General features: G+C 43.6%; 1 protein-coding gene across 1 annotated transcript in view; it reads right to left on the reverse strand.

The window, feature by feature from the left end:
* Positions 1–25,633, reverse strand: part of YJEFN3 (YjeF N-terminal domain containing 3) — a 599,789-nt gene that overhangs the window by 58,665 nt on the left and 515,491 nt on the right. The window contains exon 4 of the mRNA XM_077252326.1: positions 10,093–10,206. Within this exon, the coding sequence (XP_077108441.1) occupies positions 10,093–10,206 (114 nt within the window). The remainder of the gene's footprint in view (positions 1–10,092; positions 10,207–25,633) is intronic.

A 25,633-nucleotide genomic window follows, 5' to 3' on the forward strand; every position in this document is an offset into this window, starting at 1 on the left:
ACAACAGGTAACAGGATAAATTGGACACCAAAAGTTGTTGTCCAATTTGTCCTGAGTACGCTGATGCCCCATATGTGGGGGGGAACCACTGTTTGGGCGCATAGCAGAGCTCGGAAGTGAAGGAGCGCCATTTGACTTTTCAATGCAAAATTGACTGGAATTAAGATGGGACGTCATGTTGCGTTTGGAGAGCCGCTGATGTACCCAAACAGTAGAAACCCCCCACAAGTGACCCCATATTGGAAACTAGACCTCCCAAGGAACTTATCTAGATGTGTTGTGAGAACTTTGAACCCCCAAGTGTTTCACTACAGTTTATAACGCAGAACCGTGAAAATAAAAATTCTGTTTTTTTTCACAAAAATGATTTTTTAGCCCCCAGTTTTGTATTTTCACAAGGGTAACAGGATAAATTGGACCACAAAAGTTATTGTCCAATTTGTCCTGAGTACGCTGATACCCCATATGTGGGGGGAACCACTGTTTTGGCGCATGGCAGAGCTCGGAAGGGAAGGAGTGCCATTTGGAAAGCAGACTTAGATGGATTGGTCTGCAGGCGTCACATTGCATTTGCAGAGCCCCTGATGTACCCAAACAGTAGAAACCCCCACAAGTGACCCCATATTGGAAACTAGACCTCCCAAGGAACTTATCTAGATGTGTTGTGAGAACTTTGAAACCCCAAGTGTTTCGCTACATTTTACAACGCAGAGCCGTGAAAATAAAAAAATCTTATTTTTCCCACAAAAATGATTTTTAGCCCCCCAAATTTTTATTTTCCCAAGGATAAAAAGAGAACTTGGACCCCAATAGTTGTTGTCCAATTTGTCCCGAGTACGCTGATACTCCATATGTTGGGGTAAACCCCTGTTTGGGCGCACGGGAGAGCTCGGAAGGGAAGGAGCACTGTTTTACTTTTTCAACGCAGAATTGGCTGGAATTGAGATCGGACGCCATGTCACGTTTGGAGAGCCCCTGATGTGCCTGAACAGTGGAAACTCCCCAATTCTACCTGAAACCCTAATCCAACAACACCCCTAACCCTAATCCCAATGGTAACCCTAACCACACCCCTAACCCTGACACACCCCTAATTCTAATCCCAACCCTAATCCCAACCGTAAATGTAATCCAAACCCTAACCCTAACTTTAGCCCCAACCCTAACCCTAACTTTAGCCCCAACCCTAACCCTAACTTTAGCCCCGACCCTAACCCTAACTTTAGCCCCAACCCTTGCCCCAACCCTAACCCTAGCCCTAACCCTAGCCCCAACCCTAACCCTAGCCCTAACCCTAGCCCTAACCCTAACCCTAGCCCTAACCCTAGCCCCAACCCTAGCCCTAACCCTAGCCCCAACCCTAACCCTAGCCCTAACCCTAGCCCTAACCCTAACCCTAGCCCTAATGGGAAAATGGAAATAAATACATTTTTTTAATTTTATTATTTTTCCCTAACTAAGCGGGTGATGAAGGGGGGTTTGATTTACTTTTATAGCGTTTTTTATATCGGATTTTTATGATTGGCAGCTGTCACACACTAAAAGACGCTTTTTTATAGCAAAAAAGTTTTTGCATCTCCACATTTTGAGACCTATAATTTTTCCATATTTTGGTCCACAGAGTCATGTAAGTTCTTGTTTTTTGCGGGACGAGTTGACGTTTTTATTGGTAACATTTTCGGACATGTGACAGTTTTTGATCACTTTTTATTCCGATTTTTGTGAGGCAGAATGACCAAAAACCAGCTATTCATGAATTTCTTTTGGGGGAGACGTTTATACCATTCCGCATTTGGTAAAATTGAAAAAGCAGTTTTATTCGTCGGGTCAGTACGATTACAGCGATATCTCATTTATATAATTTTTTTATGTTTTGGCGCTTTTATACGATAAATGCTATTTTATAGAAAAAATAATTATTTTGGCATCGCTTTATTCTGAGGACTATAACTTTTTTTATTTTTTTGCTTATGATGCTGTGTTGCAGCTCCTTTTTTGCAGGACAAGATGACGTTTTCAGCGGTACCATGGTTATTTATATCCGTCTTTTTGATCGTGTGTTATTCCACTTTTTGTTTGGCGGTATGATAATAAAGCGTTGTTTTTTGGCTTTTTTTTTTTTTTTTTCTTACTGTGTTCACTGAAGGGGTTAAGTAGTGGGACAGTTTTATAGGTTGGGTCATTACGGACGCGGCGATACTAAATATGTGTAGTTTTATTGTTTTTTTTGTTTTGTTTTTTTAGATAAAGAAATGTATTTATGGGAATAATATTTTTTTTTTCTTTATTTAGGAATTTTTTTTTTATTTTTTTTTACACATGTGGAAATTTTTTTTTTTACTTTTTTACTTTGTCCCGGGGGGGGACATCACAGATCGCCGATCTTACAGTTTGCATAGCACTCTGTGAGATCGGCGATCTCACTCATCGCTGCAGGCTTACAGAGCTGCAGTTGCAGCCTGCTCCTGACTCGGAAGTACTCCCTGCAGGACCCGGATGCAGCCCCGCGGCCATTTTGGATCCGGGGCCTGCAGGGGGGAGACGTTCGGTACAAGGTGAGTACATTCCCTTGTACCGATCGTCTCCGGGAAGCCCGCAGGGAGCCCCCTCCCTGCGCGATGCTTCCCTGTACCGCCGGCACACTGCGATCATGTTTGATCGCGGTGTGCCGGGGGTTAATGTGCCGGGGGCGGTCCGTGACCGCTTCTGGCACATAGTGCCGGATGTCAGCTGCGATAGGCAGCTGACACCCGGCCGCGATCGGCCGCGCTCCCCCCGTGAGCGCGGCTGATCGCTATGACGTACTATCCCATCGGTGGTCATACGGGCCCACCCCACCTCGACTGGATAGTACGTCAGATGTCAGAAAGGGGTTAAAAACAGTCAGTGAAATATTTTACCCCACAATATGAATCCACTGGGATTCCCTGCTTTAGTGTCAGTATTGTCTTTTGCTTCCTCTCCTGCCCAGGAGATGTGGTTTGCTCCGTACATGGTCAGACACAGTCAATTTTTAAAATTAACTTTCGTTCATGGGAAAACCCCTTTAATGTGACTGGCTTCCTCTGCCTGTAGACACGTCACGCATCTGCCACTGGGATCAGCCGAATGATCTTTGTGCAGACAGATAGCGGCGGTCACAGGAAAACTGTCCATGCACTCCTCCTGTACAAAGATGGTGGCAGTCAGTGAATTATTCAGCTGATCCCGGCGGCGTGTTTGTGATTGTGTTCCACTGGTGGTAACACGCAAGAGGCGGCGTGAGAGTGTGAGAGTGTGACAGTGTGTGTGATTGTGTGTGTGTGGTGCGACGGTGTTCCGCTGGTGGTACCATGTAATAGGTTGGTTCCAGCAGCAGTTTCTATATTGAGACAACCATCAATTGGGTGTCCCAATATGGCGGTCGGTGAACTTCCTCCACTTGGAATTCTGGGATACAGTGACATCTGGACAGAACAGGAAATGAAAACAGTACAAGGCAATTATATAAATATTAGCTGCAAAGAAGAAAGTAGTCCGCACCTCCTGCACACGTTGAACCACACACACACACAATATAACAGCTGGTGAAATGTTGCCACGGGCCCCAACGGAATCCGGGTGCTCATTCAAGAAAAAAAAGGTTTCTCCAAGCAAAAAAGAAAAAGGAAAAGAAGAAGAGCTCATGGATGGTGAGTGCTCTTCTTCTTCTTTTTCTTTTTCTTTTTTTGCTTGGACAATTATATAAATAGATACACCCTCCATCCTGATATATACAAGTGCTTCTCACTAAATTACAATATCATCAAAAAGTTAATTTATTTCAGTTCTCCAATGCAAAAAGTAAAACTCATATATTATATGGAGTCATTACAAACAGAGTGATCTATTTCAAGTGTTTATTTCTGTTAATGTTGATGATTCTGGCTTACAGACAATGAAAACCCAAAAGTCATTATCTCAGTAAATTAGAATACTTTATTACACCAGCTTGAAAAATGTTTTTAAAAGCCGAAATGTTGGCCTACTGAAATGTATGTTCAGTAAACGCACTCAAAACTGGGTCAGGGCTCTTTTTGCATCAATTACTGCATCAATGCGGCGTGGCATGGAGGCGATCAGCCTGTGGTACTGCTGAGGTGTTATGGAAGCTCAGGTTGCTTTGATAGCAGCCTTCAGCTCCCATTGTTGGGTCTGGCATCTCTCATATTCCTCTTGACAATACCCCATAGATTCTCTATTGGGTTAAGGTCAAGTGAGTTTGCTGGCCAATCAAGCACAGTGATACTGTTGTTTAAAACAGGTACTGGTACTTTTGGCAGTGTGGACAAGTGCCAAGTCCTATTGAAGAACTGAAATAAATTAACTTTTTGATGATATTCTAATTTAGTGAGAGGCACTTGTATGTTCCTCATACTGGTCGCATCGTGGTATATATCATCCATTCTGTTATATGTTTCTTTATACTGTGCCCCATCCTATTATATATTCCCCCCATCTTGGTATATGTCCCCAGTTCTGCAGAATGAATAGAAGAAAACAAATCATTATACTCATTAGAGGCATACATAGAAGTCATGGGGCCTCATAGAAGAAGTATAAAGCACTCCCCATAGTCCTACATATACAGCTCTGGCAAAAATTAAGGGACCACTGCACTGTTTTATAAAATCAGCTTCTCTACATGTCTGAATTTCAACCAGAGTACACCTCATTCTACTTAATGTGCTTCTGATTAGGTGATCACCTGAACCAAATCTTATTTAACAAAGGAAATTATGAAAAACCCTGCTGCAGTGTTCACAATCCTCTTGCAATAGGACAAGCTAGATGGCAAAACAAGTGCTAGTAAGACCCCAAAAATAATAGGAATGAAAAAATCTTGTAACCATGCCAAAGGAGTTGAAAAGAAAAGTCTAGAGTGAGGAAAAGAAGGGCTCAATTCTGTTTTTACTAGCAGAGGGACATGGTGAGCGTCATGTTGCCTCTATTCTTAAAATGTCTAAGATGGCAGTCCATTACAACAAGATCAAGTAGAAAATATTGGGGACAACAAAGCTACAGACTGGCAGAGGGTGAAAATGACTCTCCACTGACCGGGATGACCATCACCTTATTCGAATGTCACTCAGCAACCGCAGGATGACATCAAGTGACCTACAAAAGAATGGCAAATGGCAGCTCGGGTGAAGTGCACGGCAACAACAGTTCATAACAGGCTCCTAGAGGCAGGACTTAAGTCATGATGAGTCTAATTTTCAGCTTTGCCCGACACCTGGTCGTCTAATGTTTACAAGGAGATCTGGAGAGGTGTACAAGCCACACTTGCACTCACTGTGAAATTTGGTGGAGGATCGGTGATGATCTGGGGATGCTTCAGCAAGGCTGGAATTGGGCAGGTTAATCTTTGCGAAGGACGTATGAATCAAGCCGCATACAAGGTTTTCCTGGAAAAACAGCTGATTCCTTCTGCTCACGCAATGTTCCCCAACTCTGAGGACTTTTTTTTCCAGCAGAACAATGCGTCATGCCACACAGCTAGGTCAATCAAGGTGTGAATGAAGGACCACCACATCAAATGCCTGTCATGGTCAGCCCAATCTCCAGACCTGAACTCAATTGAAAACCTCTGGAATGTAATCAAGAGGAAGATGGATAGTTACAAGCCATCAAACAAAGAAGAACTGCTTAAATTTTTGTACAGGTGTGCCATAAGGTCACCCAAAAGCAGTCTGAAAGACTGGTGGAAAGCATGCCTGCCAAGACGCATGAAAGCTGTGATTAAAAATCATGGTTATTCCACAAAATATTGATTTCTGAACTCTTCCTGAGTTAAAACATTAGTATTGTTGTCTCTAAATGATTATGAAATTTTTTTTGGCATTATTTGAGGTCTGCAAGCAATGCATTTTTTTTGTTATTTTGACCGTTTCTCATTTTCAGAAAATAAATACAAAATGTATTGCTTGGAACTTTGGAGACATGTTGTCAGTAGTTTACAGAATAAAAGAACAATTTACATTTTACTCAAAAATATAGGAGGCAGAGGAGTCTCTATGGTCCAGACTGTCATTACACAGGCTGGTGCCAAGGGAGGGTGGATTACTGCAATCGAGAGGGCTGGTGATAACAGACAAACTGTTATCGAAGGTGCAAGATCCGAGGAACAAATGGAGGAGAAAGAGGTGATGGGCGGGTGAGCAACTGTTAGGTGAAGAGGATAATCATGCCCCCTCTGTTTTTCATGGTTGGCGGGAGGTGACGGAGTAAACAAGCATCAGTGTTACCCAGCCACCAACACAGAATGGGCTTGGACCTCATGGTAGAGCGCGACATATGAGTGCCTTCTTGCTGCACTATCTGCAACATAATCCTCGTATAGTTATGATTAGGACTACTGCTGACTACTTCTGGGTTGCCACTCTGATAGATCCACATTCTAAAACTAAATTTTGCCAGATGATTCTTGCCATGCAAAGGGACCCACGAATGCTGGAGTATCAAAGCAAGCTTTTACACTAACTTAAGAGAGCTTTTCCCCAAGACACCAGTGATGCACACAGTTCGCATCGCTGCAATAGACTTCCAACCTCCGGGATATCAATTTGTCAATGCCAAAACATTAGCAGCAGCAACAGCAGTGGTGTGGAAGAAGCAATTTTTGTGAGTCCTTTGACATTTTTTTTAGAACAGCTTGTGCACAAGCACAAGAGTCCAAGTCTTACACGTGGTGAACAAATAAAGAGGCTGGTGCAGGAGTATCAAAAACTGAATATGAATACCATCAGAGTGTGTTTGGACCCTTTCACATTTTGGTCTTCCAAATTGGATGAGTGGCCTGAGCTCGCCTCACACGCCTTGGAGGTTTTATCATGCCCAGCAGCCAGCGTTCTTTCAGAACGTGTCTTCAGCATTGCTGGTGGTGTCCTGATGGATAAGCGCAGCTGGCTGTCCCCTGAAAGTATAGACCACCTAACATTCATCAACATGAACAAGTCATGGATCTCCAAGGACATTTGTACCCCAATCGCAGACTGTACAGACTAGGTGATATTGCATTTTTAGTGTGATGCATTAATGTAACGTAACTGCACTCTGTGATATCTTTAGTGTGGCTGCTGCTGCTGATGTTAACACAAATTTGCAGATATGGGAACAGTCATAGTTGGTCTACATCTACTGGGTTAGCTGTAGTGGAAGTCATGTTGCTTGCAATTATGTTATTTCTATTCTCGTGACATTTATTCCACTTCGGTGGTGTCAGACCCTCATTTTTTTAAATGTGAAAACTCCAGGTTGGGTGTCCATCTGCTGAATTGGGTGTTGTGGAAGACCTGTCGGTCAATTATAATTTTATTTCTACTCTCATGAAATGTATGCAACTTCTGTGGTGTAAGGCTCTCATTTGTTTAAATGTGAAAACTCTAGGTTGGGTGTCCATCTGCTGGATTGGGTGTTGTGGAAGACCTGTCGGTCAATTATAATTTTATTTCTACTCTCATGAAATGTATGCCACTTCTGTGGTATAAGGCCCACATTTGTTTAAATGTAAACACTCCTGGTTAGGTGTCCATCTGATGGATTCTGCATAGTGGAAGACCTGTTGTTCCCTATTATACTATTTCTACTGTTGTGAAATTGATGCCACTTTGGTATTGTCTGACAATAATTTTTGGAAATGTGAACACTCCTGGTTGGGTGTCCATCTGCTCGACTGGGCGTAGTGAAAGACCTGTCAGTCCCTATTGTACATTTTCTACTGTGGTGAAATTGATGCCACTTTGGTATTGTCTGCCAATAATTTTTGGAAATGTGAACACTCCTGGTTGGGTGTCCATCTGCTGGATTGAGTGTAGTGGAAGACCTGTTGGACCCTTTTATACTATTTCTACTCTCGAGGAAATTTATGCCTCTTCTCTGGCGTAAGGCCTTCATTTGTTTAAATGTGAACACTCCTGGTTGGGTCTCCTTCATGATTGTTTCCTGTAGCAAAAGACCTCCAAGACGATCAGGCTTCACCTTCCTTGGACTCAACTACCCATTTTACTATCATTAACTTTTCTGTCAATGGTAGTCTACAAAACTGATATTTGTGCCACCTTAGTGTGGCTCAGCATGAAAGCAGGTAGAGGGGTTGCATGAGGCATAAAGAGTGGCATCAAGTGGGTTAAGAGCTGGCTCAGGGATATGAAACAAAGGGTAGTTATTAATGGAGCACACTCGGACTGGGTCACGGTTAGCAGTGGGGTACCACAGGGGTCAGTATTGGGCCCTCTTCTTTTTAACATATTTATTAATGCCCTTGTTGGGGGCATATAGAATTTTAATATTTGCAGATGACACTAAACTCTGCAGGGTAATCACTACAGAGGAGGACAATTTTATATTACAGGATGATTTATGTAAACTAGAAGCTTGGGCTGACAAATGGCAAATGAGCTTTAATGGGGATAAATGTAAGGTCATGCATTTGGGTAGAAGTAATAAGATGTATAACTATGTGCTTAATTCTAAAACTCTGGGCAAAACCATCAATGAAAAAGACCAGGGTGCATGGGTGGATGACAAACTCACATTTAGTGGCCAGTGTCAGGAAGCTGCTACAAAGGCAAATAAAATAATGGGATGCATTAAAAGAGACATAGATGCTCATGAGGAGAACATAATTTTACCTCTATACAAGTCACTAGTTCGACCTCACTTAGAATACTGTGTAAAGTTCTTGTCTCCGGTGTATAAGAAAGTCATAGCTGAACTAGAGCGGGTGCAGAGAAGAGCAACCAAGGTTATTAGAGGACTGGGGGGTCTGCAATACCAAGATAGGTTATTACACTTGGGGCTATTTAGTTTGGAAAAACGAAGGCTAAGGGGTGATCTTATTTTAATGTATAAATATATGAGGGGACAGTACAAAGACCTTTCTGATGATCTTTTTAATCATAGACCTGAGACAGGGACAAGGGGGCATCCTCTACGTCTGGAGAAAAGAAGGTTTAAGCATAATAACAGACGCGGATTCTTTACTGTAAGAGCAGTGAGACTATGGAACTCTCTGCCGTATGATGTTGTAATGAGTGATTCATTACTTAAATTTAAGAGGGGACTGGATGCCTTTCTTAAAAAGTATAATGTTACAGGTTATATATACTAGATTCCTTGATAGGGCGTTGATCCAGGGAACTAGTCTGATTGTCGTATGTGGAGTCGGGAAGGAATTTTTTTCCCCATGGTGGAGTTACTCTTTGCCACATGGTTTTTTTTTGCCTTCCTCTGGATCAACATGTTAGGGCGTGTTAGATTAGGCTATGGGTTGAACTAGATGGACTTAAAGTCTTCCTTCAACCTTAATAACTATGTTACTATGTTACTTTGCTACTTTCAACGAAGGAGGCCTACACTGATCCCTCACCAACTCGTCTTACAGTGACATTTGATGCAGCTGATTACTGCAGTGTCATGCTACAATTTGTACTGTGGGTGAATTGAGGCCACTTTCCATGTCTGTTCGTCATTTGATGTGTTTTGGCAGCATTTGGGGCTGTTATATGGTGTTGTGCATGCGATTGTGCCTCCCATTGACATGAATGGCGTTCGGTTATGTTCGGCGAATATTAGAAGAATTAATCAGCGAATATTGAGAATTTGGCTATCGTATTCTGAACCGAACATTGAAATAGTCGTTCATCTCTAGTCACTGAAGCGGAAGTCGCCGGTGCCTGCGCAGAAGATCCTGAATGCAGTTCCCACAAAAGGGAGGATGTGATATGTAGTTCTGAGGGAGTGCAGGACACAGGCACAGGATTCCGGAGCCATAACTGACACTGATGGGAGGGGGTAGTATTATATTGAAGTCAGGAAGCAGGGTTTTCTTCCAGGCACCACATGCCCCGAAGCCTGGAAGAAATCATTACCATAAGGAATGAATATAAGATTTCTCAGCAACAAGACTTTTAATATGAGACATACAGGTAGGACTAGTGTAACACTTCTATTTTCTGTATGCCCATATTAATATGCCATACACGTCCCGGTCGGGTGACAGATTCCCTTTAAAGAAGTGCTTGCATTAAACCATTTACTGACTCAATATTACTAATTCAGCTAATCTCTTACTTCTGTTGGAAGGTAAGACAGGAAAGGGATGTCCATCTTCTCACACTGAATTGTCAAGTCCATATAGACACAATTTACTGATCGCTTTGGGTAGAATATTGTTGGTTCATAGTCCTAGAAAAGAAGATTTTTACATAGATATTACATGTAAAAAGTAACATATTAACATAAAATATACAGCATATTTATATTGGACACTGCCCCCTCATTGTCTTTCATAGCCCTCATAGAAAAGTTTCCATCCCAGCTGGTGTCTAATTGCAAACTAATTTTTTTAAATAAAAAGGCAAAAAAAACACGTGTATGAATATAGAGAAATTTTATGCTCGTGAAGCCCAGTCGATATGCATTCCAGTTTAGTTTGGTTTACTATTAAAATAGAAAAAAACATACTTACTGGAATTGCTGCAGAATATCTGGATAGACCCGTGGAGTTGCTGATTAGTGTTAAGAAGGGTTCAGCAGAATATTTAAAAACTTAGTATAGAGATTTAAAGAGGACCTGTCACTTGCTCAAAAAATTTAGTTAAAGGAAACCTGTGACTGTGACATCCTTTTTTTATATATTAAATTTCCCCCAGTGTCTTGCTAGTGATGTAATGTGCATCACTAACATGGTCTTCTCAAGGAAAACTTCTCACTATTTATCTAAAAAAAAAACCCACTTTTTATTTTTAGGTGATTTCATCACATACTGTCATGATCCACACCGGGTGTTGAGTCCTGTTTTCCCTTTTCCTGGTCTTATCATGTCAGGGGTTAACTTTTCTCAGCCTCAGTCTGGTTTCAGGTTTTGCTATTTATCTCTGTTGCATCCTGCAGATGGTGTCAGTTATAGTTTTGCCTTCGGCATGTGTAGCTGACTCTGGTATATCCTGATTTGTCCTGCTGCTTTAGCTGCCTGAACCCGTGTCTCTGTTTTCCCCTGTTCCTGTCTTGACTCAGTGTTTCCCTTTAGTGTGCAGACCCCCTGGTTTTGACTTGGCTTGTATACTAACCTGTTTTTGTCTACTGTTTTTGACTTATCCTCTCCTGACTGTTACTGACCTCTTGGCTTATCTCTGACTCTGTGTTTTGTCTTTTCCTTTTGTACTGTGCTCCTGACTATATAGAACCGGCTTGCTTGACTATTCTGCTGCCATCTGTGGTAGCCTCACTGCTGCACTACAGGTCAGCTCTGTTTAGGTGCAGACCTGCTTCCTCTCTACTGCCATCTAGTGAAGCCTGCAACTACCTGCATTGCACCCCTTTCAATCATGGGGTGGTGCTTTCTATCCTTCCAGTCAAGGTCCTCTTCAAATTATTCCCGCCCATCACAACCTGATTGATTGCCTGGACTTCCATGATGTCATGGCAATCGCCCATTGAATTTTGAGCTGACCATCAGGTCCCAGAGCTCCAGAGCAGCGTAAACAGAATGCTACACTGACTCACCACAGCTCCAGAGCTTGTGCAGATTCAGTGCGCATGCATGGGGACCTGATAATCAGTGTGCAAGGGCAAAATTTACTGGGCGATTGCCATGACATTGGGGCAGTCCAGGCAACTAATCAGGCTATGGTTAGCATGAATAATTTAAAGAAGACCATGATTGACCGTGACTGAAAGGATAGAAAGCACCACCCCTATGACTGATAGAGAAGGTATGTGATGTAATCACCTACGGATAAAAAGGATACAAAGTGAGGGTTTTTAGATAAGTAGTGGGAAGCTTTGCTTGAGAAGACCATGTTAGTGATATACATATCGAAAAAGTTCATGGCAGGTTCCTTTTAAATACCTTAGAAAACTCCCAAGCTCCTGTGAATCTGCCGCTATTTACCATTTTGTGCTGCATCACTCCATTGCAGAGATATTCCCATTTGTTACTTTTGGATTGCAGTATATGAAATACAGTATCCATTTGTGGTCCAACTTGGCATTTCTTCAGAGTCTTCTCTGGAATCCTGCACATTCAACTCCCCTCCCCACATTCTCAAAGTCTGACAATCACAACTCGGCAGTTGATCTTGCAGTCTAGCAATGTCGGACACTGCCAAGCTGTGATTGGTAATGTCTGAGAGGCAGGGATAAAAGTATATGCTCCCAAAGAAGACTCTGAAGAAATGCCCAGTTGGACATTAAGCAGAGACTTCATATACTGCTCTCCAAAAGCAACAATTGTGAATATCTGTGCAATTGAGCATTGTAGTGCTAAATGAAAAAGCAGAATCAGGGAAGCATAGAGAGTTTTTACAAGGTACTGTATTTAGCTAAATTGTTTGAGCAAGTGAAATATCCTTGATCCTTTTTAATTATACTTTAGCTAGTTCAAAACTACAAATCTATAAGCAAATATGAAGCACAATGCACATTCCTACAGCAAATTTTCTGCTGTAGAATTCCACACAGCTGTCATGGCTCGGTTTGGGGATTCAATCCACTGAGCTGTTGCTGCGTGGTCAGTTCCCCTGTCTGCTGAGCTATTGCCTTTTCTTCTCTGTCGAAATGCTGATGATTTCAATTGTGTTTGTTCCCCTTTCTTGGTTTGCTCCTCTCCATGTGTTTTAAATATTCCTGTTTTAGTCTGCCCTATCAATTTCTGGGTTGGGTTTTATATATTCATCCTTCACTGCACTTCCTTGCTGGCTATATCTCTTGATGAACTTGGGTTTAAGAGTTCCACCCCTTCACCTAAGGGTTTACGCTGCATGATAGACCCAAGTTGAATCCCTGCAGCAAGTGTGTTTTCCTTCCCTGTTCCTCTTTCTTTCATCTCTTTAGGTTTCTGGGAGGTTAAACTTGTTCTGTTTATGTTTGGCTCTCTTTAGATTTCCCTCTCTACCCTATATGAATGTGTTTTAATTTTCCTTTCCTCTTGTTGGCAGTGTGTTGCAGCCTCCCTAATGTTTCCCCAGGAGGATCAAGAAACCATTTAAGGCCTTTTACCCTTGGAACCAGAGATCCAGTGCTTAGGGCCAGCAGTTGTGGGGATGGCGCCTGATCAAGGAAAACTTGTTTTTAACATTATTCTGTAAGTAGGTGCAGTGAGGCAGGTGGGAGGATCACAAGGCAAAAGATGCTTCACAGTCTATCTGCAGCTGGGAGTTGAGATGAGCAGGAGTGGAGCTTAGCTCTGATTTGTGGATGAGCAGTCAGTGTGCTAATGCTCCATAAATCAAAGCAAAGAATATTGACACCTACACCGCTGAGGAGAAAGAAGAGACAGCCATCTGCGCCTGTGGTGCTACATCTTCATGGCACTTGCGCTTCACTCTGCATATTTATTCATGTGTGATTACCGAGACAGAAGGAAGGTGACGTCTGGCAACCACTCTGCATGATAAGTTGACCAAAGGATGCGAGCGGGTGGCACTGGATGGCCCTGTTCTGTTTGATGTGCGGAGATGATGAGCGATCTCCTGCACTGCATTTTAAGCCTGAGGTGCAGTATAGAGAGAGCGCTGCTCCGCTTTCCAACTTAGTTTTTCATCACACTGCTCCTGATGGGAGCATCATACACCACTGCAAATTAAAAGCCCGGGGTGGGGGACACTCAGGAGCCTGCCAGCAAAATAAAAGTCTGGGGGGGCACTCTTATGCCTGCCTGCACTGTAAGAGTCTATGACAGAGTAGAGACAAATTTCAATAAAACCAGACTAATAAATTAACACTGAAAAGTTATGTATACAACGCATAGGAAAAAAGACATACAGTAACTGCCCTTACGCAGTTTTTCATTGGTATGGAATCATGGCAACAGGCGTAATAATCACCAATGCGCACAGTAAGCCGAGGCTGATGAATAAGTCGACCAAAAAACTCAACTGCGATTGTCCTCTTAAACTGTTGGTATTTAAAGAAGTAATTTATTGATAAAAAGAAACTATGAAGAACACGCCGGAACACATATTAACAATGTCAAGAAAATATTCCTGAATAGTGAGTATGGGCAAATATGCAGTATGTGAAAAAAGCATAAGTGAAAAACCATGGAGGGTGCCCAAACGGTTGCATGGGCCCATTTTCCCATATATAGGAAAGATATATATATCTCTAAAAGGCCTAAAGTTATAGATGACACATTTCCTATGTATTAAAGGCAAATATATATATATATAAATTAACACATGTGGAATTACATACTTATCCAAAAAGTGTGAAACAACTGAAATATGTCTTATATTCTAGGTTCTTCAAAGTAGCCACCTTTTGCTTTGATGAATGCTTTGCACACTCTTGGCATTCTCTTGATGAACTTCAAGAGGTAGTCACCAGAAATGGTCTTCCAACAATCTTGAAGGAGTTCCCAGAGATGCTTAGCACTTGTTGGCCCTTTTGCCTTCACTCTGCGGTCCAGCTCACCCGCAGACCATCTCGATTGGGTTCAGGTCTGGTGACTGTGGAGGCCAGGTCATCTGGCGTAGCACCCCATCACTCTCCTTCTTGGTCAAATAGCCCTTACACAGCCTGGAGGTGATTGTCCTGTTGAAAAATAAATGATGGTCCAACTAAAGTTAAACCGGATGGAATAGCATGCCGCTGCAAGATGCTGTGGTAGTCATGCTGGTTCAGTATGCCTTCAATTTTGAATAAATCCCCAACAAAGTCACCAAGAAAGCACACCATCACACCTGCTTCACGGTGGGAACCAGGCATGTAGAGTCCATCTGTTCACCTTTTCTGCGTCGCACAAAGACACGGCGGTTGGAACCAAAGATGTCAAATTTGGACTCATCAGACCAAAGCACAGATTTCCACTGGTCTAATGTCCATTCCTTGTGTTTTTTAGCCCAAACAAGTCTCTTCTGCTTGTTGCCTGTCTTTAGCCGTGGTTTCCTAGCAATTATTTTACCATAAAGGCCTGTTGCACAAAGTCTTCTCTTAACAGTCGTTGTAGAGATGTGTCTGCTGCTAGAACTCTGGGTTTCATTGACCTGTTCTCTAATCTGAGCTGCTGTTAACCTGCGATTTCTGAGGCTGGTGACTCGGATAAACTTATCCTCAGAAGCAGAGGTGACTCTCGGTCTTCCTTTCCTGGAGTGGTCCTCATGTGAGCCAGTTTCTTTGTAGCGCTTGATGGTTTTTGCCACTGCACTTGGGGACACTTTCAAAGTTTTCCCAAATTTTCGGACTGACTGACCTTCATTTCTTAAAGTAATGATGGCCACTCATTTTTCTTTACTTAGCTCCTTTTTTCTTGCCATAATACAAATTCCAACAGTCTATTCAGTAGGACTATCAGCTGTGTATCCACCAGACTTCTGCTTAACACAACTGATGGTCCCAACCCCATTTATAAGGCAAGAAATCCCACTTATTAAACATGACAGGGCACACCTGTGAAGTGAAAACCATTTCCGGTGACTACCTCTTGAAGTTCATCAAGAGATTGCCAAGAGTGTGCAAAGCAGTCATCAAATCAAAAGGTGACTACTTTGAAGAACCTAGAATATAAGACATATTTTCAGTTGTTTCACACTTTTTTGTTAAGTATATAATTACACATGTGTTAATTCATAGTTTTGATGCCTTCAGTGTGAATTTACAATTTTCATAGTCTCGAAAATACAGAAAAACCATTAAATGAGAAGGTGTGTCCAAACTTTTGGTCTGTACTGTATATAATATATTTGCCTTTAATATATAGGAAATGTGTCATCCATAACTTTAGGCCTTTTAGAGATCATTTCATCATCAACTTACTTTTATGTTATCTATAATAGTACTTTTGACCAGGAGTGAGTGCCCAAACTCTTAAATCCCACTGTGTGTATTTCTGCACATGGCTGGTTCTTTTAGTGCTCTCCCTGCTTGAGATGTCAGTTTAGGTGGATGACCATGTCTTGGTAGGTGTGTAGTTGTGCCATACTCCATCCACTTTTGAATAATGAATTGAGAAGTGCTCCCTGAGATATTCAGAACTTAAACTATTTTTTTTAATAACCTAACCCAGCTTTACTCTTCTCCACAACTTTATCTCACACCTGTCTGGTGTGGTCCTTAGTTTTTATGATACTGTTTGATCCCTAATGTTCTGAAACAAATCTCTGAGGCAATCACAGGCCAGCTGTGGTTATACTGATAATAAATTACACAGAGGTAGACTTGTATAGGCAGAAGCCGATGAGCTGAATGCTGCTATGAAAGCAACGTGGGCTTCCATAACACCTCAGCAGTGTCACAGGCTGATCGCCTCCATGCCACGCCACATTGATGCATTAATTGATGCCCAAGGAGCCCCAACCAAGTATTGAGTGTATTTACTGAACATACATTTCATTAGGCCAACATTTCTTATTTTAAAATAATTTTTTCAAGCTGGTGTTATAAAGTATTCTAATTTACTGAGACAATGACTTTTGGGTTTTCATTGGCTGTAAGCCATAATCATCAACACAAACAGAAATAAACACTTGAAAGAGATCACTCTGTTTGTATTGACTCTATCTAATATGCGAGTTCCACTTTTTGTGTTGAAGAACTGAAATAAATTAACTTTTTGATGATATTCTAATTTTGTGAGATGCACCTGTATGTTCAACACTACAGATTTTCAACACAAATATTGATAGTACCGGTATGCAGATTTTTTTTGGTGCTCTGGCCTCAAGATCATTCTTGGCTTAAATGACAGGTCACTGAACCTTCAGTGACATGCTTCCTATTTTAAATACTGTGCGTGCGCATTTAATATTGTGGTCTTCAAAGAAGAAAAATTTAGCTTCAACAAAATGGTGCTGTCGCATGCGCAATAGCATCTATCGGCAAGCAAAGCTCTCAATCTGCACATGCGCAGCCCACTCTGTTCCGAGGACCAGTGTGGGAACGCGCACAAGAAAAAGATATTGTCGCTGTTCAACATAGCAACGCTCCCGCACTGGTACACGGAACACAACCGGCGCCATTTTGTTGAAGCAAAAGGTTTTTTTAACACAATATTAACCCCTTAGCGACTGCCGATACGACTTTTAACGGCGGCAGTTAAGGGGCCTTATTCCTCCTGCACCTCATGCTCCTTCTTTTTACACAGCCTCCTCCTGCACCTAACGGTCCTCCTTTATACACAGCATTTTTCTGTAGCACAGCTTTTCTCCTTTAGGCCGGCGTCACACTAGCGAGTTTTACGGATGTATGAGAGGCGTAGAAAATATGCATTACACACGGTACAATGATTATCTATGGCCCAGCTCGTATCTGGCGTATTTTTGTATGGCCGTAGAAAATCGCAGCATGCTGCGTTTGTCAGCGTATTTTGCAAAAAAATCCGCCAATGAAAGTCAATGGGGGCGAGAAAAATACGGATCACACACGGACCAACAGTGTGACTTGCCAGAAATACGCAGCGGTGTTCTATAGAAAAGCCGGCAATTCAGCGCAGTGTACAGTAAAATCACACTGACAGTTTAGAATAGAATAGCTAAAATAAATGTCTACACATAGTATAGGGGTATATATATATATATATATATATATATATATATATATATATATGTCAGTGAGACACATATATATATATATATATATATATATATTTATATTTCATACAGCGCTAGATAGCAGAAAATCCGGTAATTCAATTGCCGGCTTTTGCTATCTCCTTCCCAAACCCGACAGGATAAGAGACACGGTTTACATACAGTAAACCATTTCATATCCCTTATTTTTTTACATATTCCTCATTAGTAATGTTCCAAGTGTCTGTGTGCAAAATTTGGGGGCTCTAGCTGTTAAAATAAAGGGTTAAATCACGGAAAAAATTGGCGTGGGCTCCCGCACAATTTTCTCCGCCAGGGTGGGAAAGCCAGTGACTGAGGGCAGATATTAATAGCCTAGAGAGGGACCATGGTTATTGGCCCCCCCTGGCTAAAAACATCTGCCCCAGCCACCCCAGAAAAGGCACATCTGTAAGATGCACCTATTCTGGCACTTAGCCTCTCTCTTCCCACTCCCGTGTAGCGCTGGGATATGGGGTAATAAAGGGTTAATGTCACCCTGCTATTGTAAAAAATCAACAATATCCCATACCTTCCGTCATTCAGTCTTGTCCCACGCTGTAAATCCATCTGAAGGGGTTAAATAATTTTACAAGCTGGAGCTCTGCTAATGCAGCTGTGCTCCTGGCTGTTAAATCTGGGGAATGAATGGAAAGCAGGGGAACGTAGCTACCTAGACTTGCAATGCTGCGCCCCCTGCTGGCATAACCTCAGATGAACTCGAGCGTGGGAATTTTTCTGATTATTTTCTCACGCTCGAGTTCATCTGAGGTTATACCAGCAGGGGGCGCAGCACCGCAAGTCTAGGTAGCTACGTTCCCCTGCTTCTCATTAATTCCCCAGTTTTTACAGGCAGGGGCGGCTGCATTAGCAGGCTCCTGCTTGTAAAATTATTTAACCCCTTCAGATGGATTTACAGCGTGGGACAAGACTGAATGACGGAAGGTATGGGATATTGTTAATTTTTTATTTTAACTTTGTCTCAGGTGACAAGGGTCTTCAATTGGATTGAGAGTATAATAAACTATTACAACACCCTGTGTCTTTATTTCAATAAAATACTTTTTTCCCAATGTGTGTGTGCTTTATTAACCATTTACTACTATTGGATTAATAATGCATAGGTGTCTTATTGACACCTCTCCATTATTAACCTGGCTTAATGTCACCTTACAATAGCAAGGTGACATTAACCCTTTACTACCCCATATCCCAGAGCTACACGGGAGTGGGAAGAGAGAGGCTAAGTGTCAGAATAGGCGCATCTTACAGATGTGCCTTTTCTGGGGTGGCTGGGGGCAGATGTTTTTAACCAGGGGGGTCCTATAACCATGGTACCTCCCTAGGCTATTAATATCTGCCCTCAGTCACCGGCTTTCCCACCTGGTGGAGAAAATTGCCCGGGAGCCCACGCCAATTTATTCTGTGATTTAACCCTTTATTTTAACAGCTAGAGGCCCCAAATTTTGCACATAGACACTTGGAACATTACTATTGAGGAATATGTTAAAAAATAAGGGATATGAAATGGTTTACTGTATGTAAACCATGTCTCATATCCTGTCGGGTTTTGGAAGGAGATAGCAAAAGCCGGCAATTGAATTACCGGCTTTTCTGCTATCTAGCGCTGTATTAAATATAAATATATAGAGAGAGAGTTGAGCGACTTACTTTTTTCAGATCGAGTCGAGTTTCGTGAAACCCGACTTTCTCAAAAGTCGGGTCGGGTGAAATCGGCCGATTATTGCGAAAAGTCGGGGAAGGGCTGGCTCAAGATTTTCGTGGGCCCAGGAAATGCGGAATACATCACGGCGGTGGAGCAGGGAGGGGTAAGTATTTCAACTTTGCAAGTGCTGTGATCCTGAGCAAGCAGGGGGGGCCCACTCGTTGGCATTGGCACTGGCACAGGGCCCCTCATAGTACGGCGGTGTGTTTGACGGCACTTTTGCGTACTATGAGGGGCCCTGTGCCAGTGACGTCCCCAACGAGTATGCCGCCCACTTGATGAAGGAACCTGCACTTTCATCTGCACCTTCCTCTATGTCCCCCTGTAAGGTGGTATAGTATGCAGGAAGGGGAACATGGCTTTCAGCAGGGTCAGATTCTGGCTGTGTAGAGTGCAAGGGGAATGTAGTGGTCTGGGTCAATGTACCAGCAGACTCATCTAGCAGTGGCTGGGCAATGGGCAGGATGAGGAGGAAACACAGTTAGTAGGCCCAAATAATAAAGTAGCCTAAATGCAGTTCAAAATTGGTAACAGGACTAAACAGGCGGCATTGCTTTGTTCAGTGGAGGACAACTGAAATGAGTGGCAGACACAGTTAGTAGGCCCAAATAATAAAGTAGCCTAAATGCAGTTCAAAATTGGTAACAGGACTAAACAAGCGGCATTGCTTTGTTCAGTGGAGGACAACTGTAATGAGTGGCAGACACAGTTAGTAGGCCCAAATAATAAAGTAGCCTAAATGCAGTTCAAAATTGGTAACAGGACTAAACAGGCGGCATTGCTTTGTTCAGTGGAGGACAACTGAAATGAGTGGCAGACACAGTTAGTAGGCCCAAATAATAAAGTAGCCTAAATGCAGTTCAAAATTGGTAACAGGACTAAACAAGCGGCATTGCTTTGTTCAGTGGAGGACAACTGTAATGAGCGGCAGACACAGTTAGTAGGCCCAAATAATAAAGTGGGCTAAATGCAGTTCAAATGTGGTAACAGGACTAAACAGGTGGCATTGCTTTGTTCAGTGGAGGACAACTGTAATGAGCGGCAGACACAGTTAGTAGGCCCAAATAATAAAGTGGGCTAAATGCAGTTCAAAATTGGTAACAGGACTAAACAGGCGGCATTGCTTTGTTCAGTGGAGGACAACTGTAATGAGCGGCAGACACAGTTAGTAGGCCCAAATAATAAAGTGGGCTAAATGTCTGGCAAAAAATTGTTCATAAATAAACAGGTGGCATAGCTAGGTACAGGGGTGGGCTCCTCTGCTGAGTAGCAGACAGTGGTAGTAGGCGCAAAGTATTAACTGGTCTAAATGGAGGCCAGGGCCCCTGTATATTTTAACTATCATCTATCATTTCAACAAATTTGTATTGGCAATGCCATTGAAGGATTTAACAGCCCAGACTACACAGTGGTGGAGCAGGGAGAGGTAAGTATTGCAAGTGGTAGAGCACTGTTCGAGCTGGGGGGAACACTCTCTCATGGGTGGCGTTACTTTCACAGGGCCCCTCTTATTACGACGGTGTGTCTGACGTTGGTTGTGCACCACCACCATCAGAGACACTTCATTGTACTATGAGGGACCCTGTGCCAGTGCCGTCGCCCAAGAGTGGGCACACCTACCTGTCCAGGCAAACGGCACTCGCACGGGTGCTTGCGCCAGGTGGTGACCACAGCCCTGTGGGGGGAGTCAGCCCACTTAGGGAGGTATAAAAATGGCCTATGGTGGACATTCAGCAACTGCAAATGGAGGAATTGGAGCAGTCAGTAAGAGGAGGCCAAAAGCAAGACATTTTTCAGGCAAGCTACGTGTCAGCAGGGGAAGGTGGGGCAAAATAATTTGAAATCCATGATTGGTTCATTTTAATGAAGGTTAGATCATCAACATTTTTGGTAGCCAGACGTGTCCTATTTTCAGTCAGTATTGAACCAGCAGCACTGAAGACTCTTTCTGATAGCACACTAGCAGCAGGGCAAGCGAGCTCCTGTAATGCATATTCTTCCAATTCAGGCCAGGTGTCTATTTTAGATGCCCAGTAATCAAAGGGGAATGACCTGTGAGGGAGAACATCGATAAGGGAGGAAAAGTAGTTCGCAACTATACTGGACAAATGCTGTCTCCTGTCACTTTGAATTGATGCAGCAGTACCTGTCGTGTCAGCGGTCATTGCGAAATCACTCCCCAACCTGGTCATAAAACCCCTCTGACCAACGCCACTACGGATTTGTGCACCTCTAACACCTCTGCCATGTTGCCCCCTACGGCTCGTGTGAGAACCATCACCGCGCCGTTGTGTGCTGGTAATGCCTGAACCAAACGGTCTACAAGAGTTGCTTGTTTGGTAGCCAATATTTGCTCAAGGTTCTCATGTGGCATGATATTTTGTAATTTTCCTTTATATCGTGGATAGTGTTGAGCGATACCGCCCGATACTTGAAAGTATCGGTATCGGAAAGTATCGGCCGATACCGGCAAAGTATCGGATCTAATCCGATACCGATACCCGATACCAATACAAGTCAATGGGACTCAAGTATCGGACGGTATCCCTGATGGTTCCCAGGGTCTGAAGGAGAAGAAACTCTCCTTCAGTCCCTGGGATCCATATTAATGTGTAAAATAAAGAATTAAAATAAAAAATATTGCTATACTCACCTCTCCGACGCAGCCTGGACCTCACCGAGGGAACCGGCAGCGTTCTTTGCTTAAAATGCGCGCGTTTACTGCCTTCCGTGACGTCACGGCTTGTGATTGGTCGCGTGCCGCCCATGTGGCTGCGACGCGACCAATCACAGCAAGCCATGATGTAATTTTCAGGTCCTGAATGCCTAATTCTAGGCATTCAGGATTTTAAAATTACGTTACGGCTTGTGATTGGTCGCGTCGTGGTCACATGGGCGACGCGACCAATCACAGCAAGCCATGACGTAATTTCAGGTCCTGAATGCCTAATTCTGCATTCAGGACCTGAAAATTACGTCACGGCTTGCTGTGATTTGTCGCGTCGCGGTCACATGGGCGGCACGCAACCAATCACAAGCCGTGACGTAATTTTAAAATGTGCGCGTTTCCTGCCTCCCGTGACGTCACGGCTTGTGATTGGTCGCGTCGCCAATGTGACCGCGACGCGACCAATCACAAGCCGTAACGTAATTTTAAAATCCTGAATGCCTAGAATTAGGCATTCAGGACCTGAAAATTACGTCACGGCTTGCTGTGATTGGTCGCGTCGCGGCCACATGGGCGGCACGCGACCAATCCCAAGCCGTCACGTCACGTAAGGCAGTAAACGCGTGCATTTTAAGCAAAGAAGGCTGCCGGTTCCCTCGGTAAGGTGCAGGTTGCGTCGGAGAGGTGAGTATATCCCTATTTTTTATTTTAATTCTTTATTTTACACATTAATGTTGTTTCGATACCGATACCCGATACCACAAAAGTATCGGATCTCGGTATCGGAATTCCGATACCCGCAAGTATCGGCCGATACCCGATACTTGCGGTATCGGAATGCTCAACACTAATCGTGGATCCAGGAGGCAGGCCAACCAGTAATCATCATCGGTCGTCATTTTGATAATGCGGGGGTCCCTTTTTAGGATATGCAAGGCATACTCAGCCATGTGGGCCAATGTTCCAGGTGTCAATTCACTGCTTGTGCTGGGTTGAGGAGCACTTTCTTGCAAATCAACATCACTTGTGTCCCGCAAAAACCCTGTACCTGACCTTGCAACGCCACCAGTTTCTATTGGCCCCTGAGAAGCATCCTCCTCCCATAAATATTCATCCCCATCATCCTCCTCCTCCTCCTCTTCGTCCGCAACCTCGTCCAGGAGAGTTCCCTGAGCAGACAATGGCTGACTGTCATCAAGGCTTCCCTACTCCTTGGCTGCAGACGCCTGCTCTTTTATGTGCGTCAAACTTTGCATCAGCAGACGCATTAGTGGGATGCTCATGCTTATGATGGCGTCGTCTGCACTTACCAGCCGTTCCTTAAAACACTGAAGGACTTGACAGAGGTCTTGTAGTTTCGACCACTGCACACCAGACAACTCCATGTCTGCCATCGAAGTGCCTGCCCGTGTATGTGTATCCTCCCACAAATAAATTACACTACGCCTCTGTTTGCACAGCCTCTGAACCATGTGCAGTGTGGAGTTCCACCTTGTTGCAACGTCGATTATTAGGCGATGCTGGGGAAGATTCAGCGATCGCTGATGGTTCAGCATACGGCTGGAGTGTATGGGCAACCGGCGGATGTGCGAGCAAAGTCTTTGCACCTTCAGGAACAGGGCTGTTAACCCCGGATAATTTTTCAGAAAACACTGCACCACCAGGTTCAAGGTGTAAGCCAGGCAAGGTATGTGTTTCAGTTCTGAAAGGGCTATGGCAGCCATAAAATTCCTTCCATTATCACTGACTACCTTGCCAAGATGTACACTGCCCAGCCATGACTGAGTTTGTTGCTGCAAGTACTCGGCCAGTACTTCCGCGGTGTGTCTGTTGTTGCCCGAACACTTCATTTGTAACACAGCCTGCTGACGCTTACCACTAGCTGTTCGATAATGGGACACCTCGTGTGCAACACTGGCAGCTGCGGATGGAGTGGTCGTGCGACTGTGCTCTGTGGACGAGCTTTCTCTTCTGGAGGAGGAGGTGGAGGGGTGGCAAACGCCTACAGCCAACTGTTTCCTAGACCGTGGGCTAGGCAGAACTGTCCCACTATGGCTGTCCCCTGTGGACCCTGCATCCACCACATTAACCCAGTGCGCAGTGATGGACACGTAACGTCCCTGGCCATGCCTACTGGTCTATGCATCTGTTGTGAGGTGCACCTTTCCACTGACTGATTGCCTCAGTGCATGGACAATGCGGTCTTTGACATGCTGGTGGAGGGCTGGGATGGCTTTTCTCGCAAAAAAGTGCCAACTGGGTAGGTCATAGCGTGGTACTGCGTAGGCCATCAGGTCTTTGAAAGCTTTGGTTTCAACCAACCGGTAGGGCATCATCTCTAATGAGATTAGTATAGCAATGTGGGCGTTCAAACCCTGTGTACACGGATGAGAGGATGAGTACTTTCTTTTCCTAACGAGAGTCTCTTGTAGGGTGAGCTGGACTGGAGAGCTGCATATGGTGGTACTAGCGGCGGTGGTGGTGGTGGACATGGCAGATTAAGAGAGGGTTGGTGATGGTATTCTTGATGCTGGCCTACATACAGTGTTTCCTACCAATAAACTTGTGATTCCCTGACTGCTTTGGCCTTGCGACGATACCTCCACATTTGCTGCTGGTGGTGTCCTAATCGGTGGGCTTACAGTGAGGGAAGCAATGTAGCGTTGCTGACTACCTTCATTCTGAGCAGGTGCACCAACGGTACGAGACGTTTGGTAGTTAGTCCAGGCTTGCAAGTGCATGCTGGTTAAATGTCTACGCATGCACGTTGTATTTAAATTTTGAAGATTCTTCCCTCTGCTAAAGGTCTTGGAGCATTTCTTACAGATAACTTTTGACTGATCATTCGGATCTTGGTTAAAAAATTGCCACACTACACTCTTCCTACTATGAAATACCTTTTCAGGCATTGCACGCTGTGCTACTTTCACCGGATGGCCACGCTGTCCAAAAACTGTTTTTGTTTTTGACAAACGTTTTTGGCCTGATACGGGCCTGCCAGATGACAGCTGTTGCGATGTAGATGCCTGCTGCGGATCATCCTCCTCCGCTTCTGAGCTAAAGGCAGCGGCACCCTCTTCCCCCAATGGCTGCCAATCTGGGTCAACAACTGGGTCATCTATCACCTCCTCTTCAATGTCATGTGCACCTTCCTCTGTGTCACCGTGTAAGGTGCTATAGCGTTCGGGACGGGGCACCAGACTTCCTCATTTTTTGAAAAATCTAACCAAAATAACAACCGTTATATGGTACTGCAAAACAAGGTAGAATGTGTATATTAACTTGTTGAGAATTTAAATCTCCCTTTTTTTTTGGGAGACTGAACCAAAACTCAGGCCCTGTGCATAAAACAACACAATGTAAGTGGCAGAAAGTGGCTGGCTGATATACGACAAACTAAAAGGACAGAAGTTTATCCACTTTGTGAGAATTTGAATCTCACTTTTTTGGGGGGAGACTGAACCAAAACTCAGGCCCAGTGTATAAAACAACACAATGTAAGTGGCAGAAAGTGGCTGGCTGATATACAACAAACTAACAGGACTGTAGTATATCCTCTTTGTGAGAATTTGAATCTCCCTTTTTTGGGGGGAGACTGAACCAAAACTCAGGCCCAGTGTATAAAACTACACAATGTAAGTGACAGAAAGTGGCTGGAAGATATATGAAAAA

Source organism: Ranitomeya variabilis, chromosome 1 (genome assembly GCF_051348905.1).
Source record: "Ranitomeya variabilis isolate aRanVar5 chromosome 1, aRanVar5.hap1, whole genome shotgun sequence".
NCBI lineage: Eukaryota > Metazoa > Chordata > Amphibia > Anura > Dendrobatidae > Ranitomeya > Ranitomeya variabilis.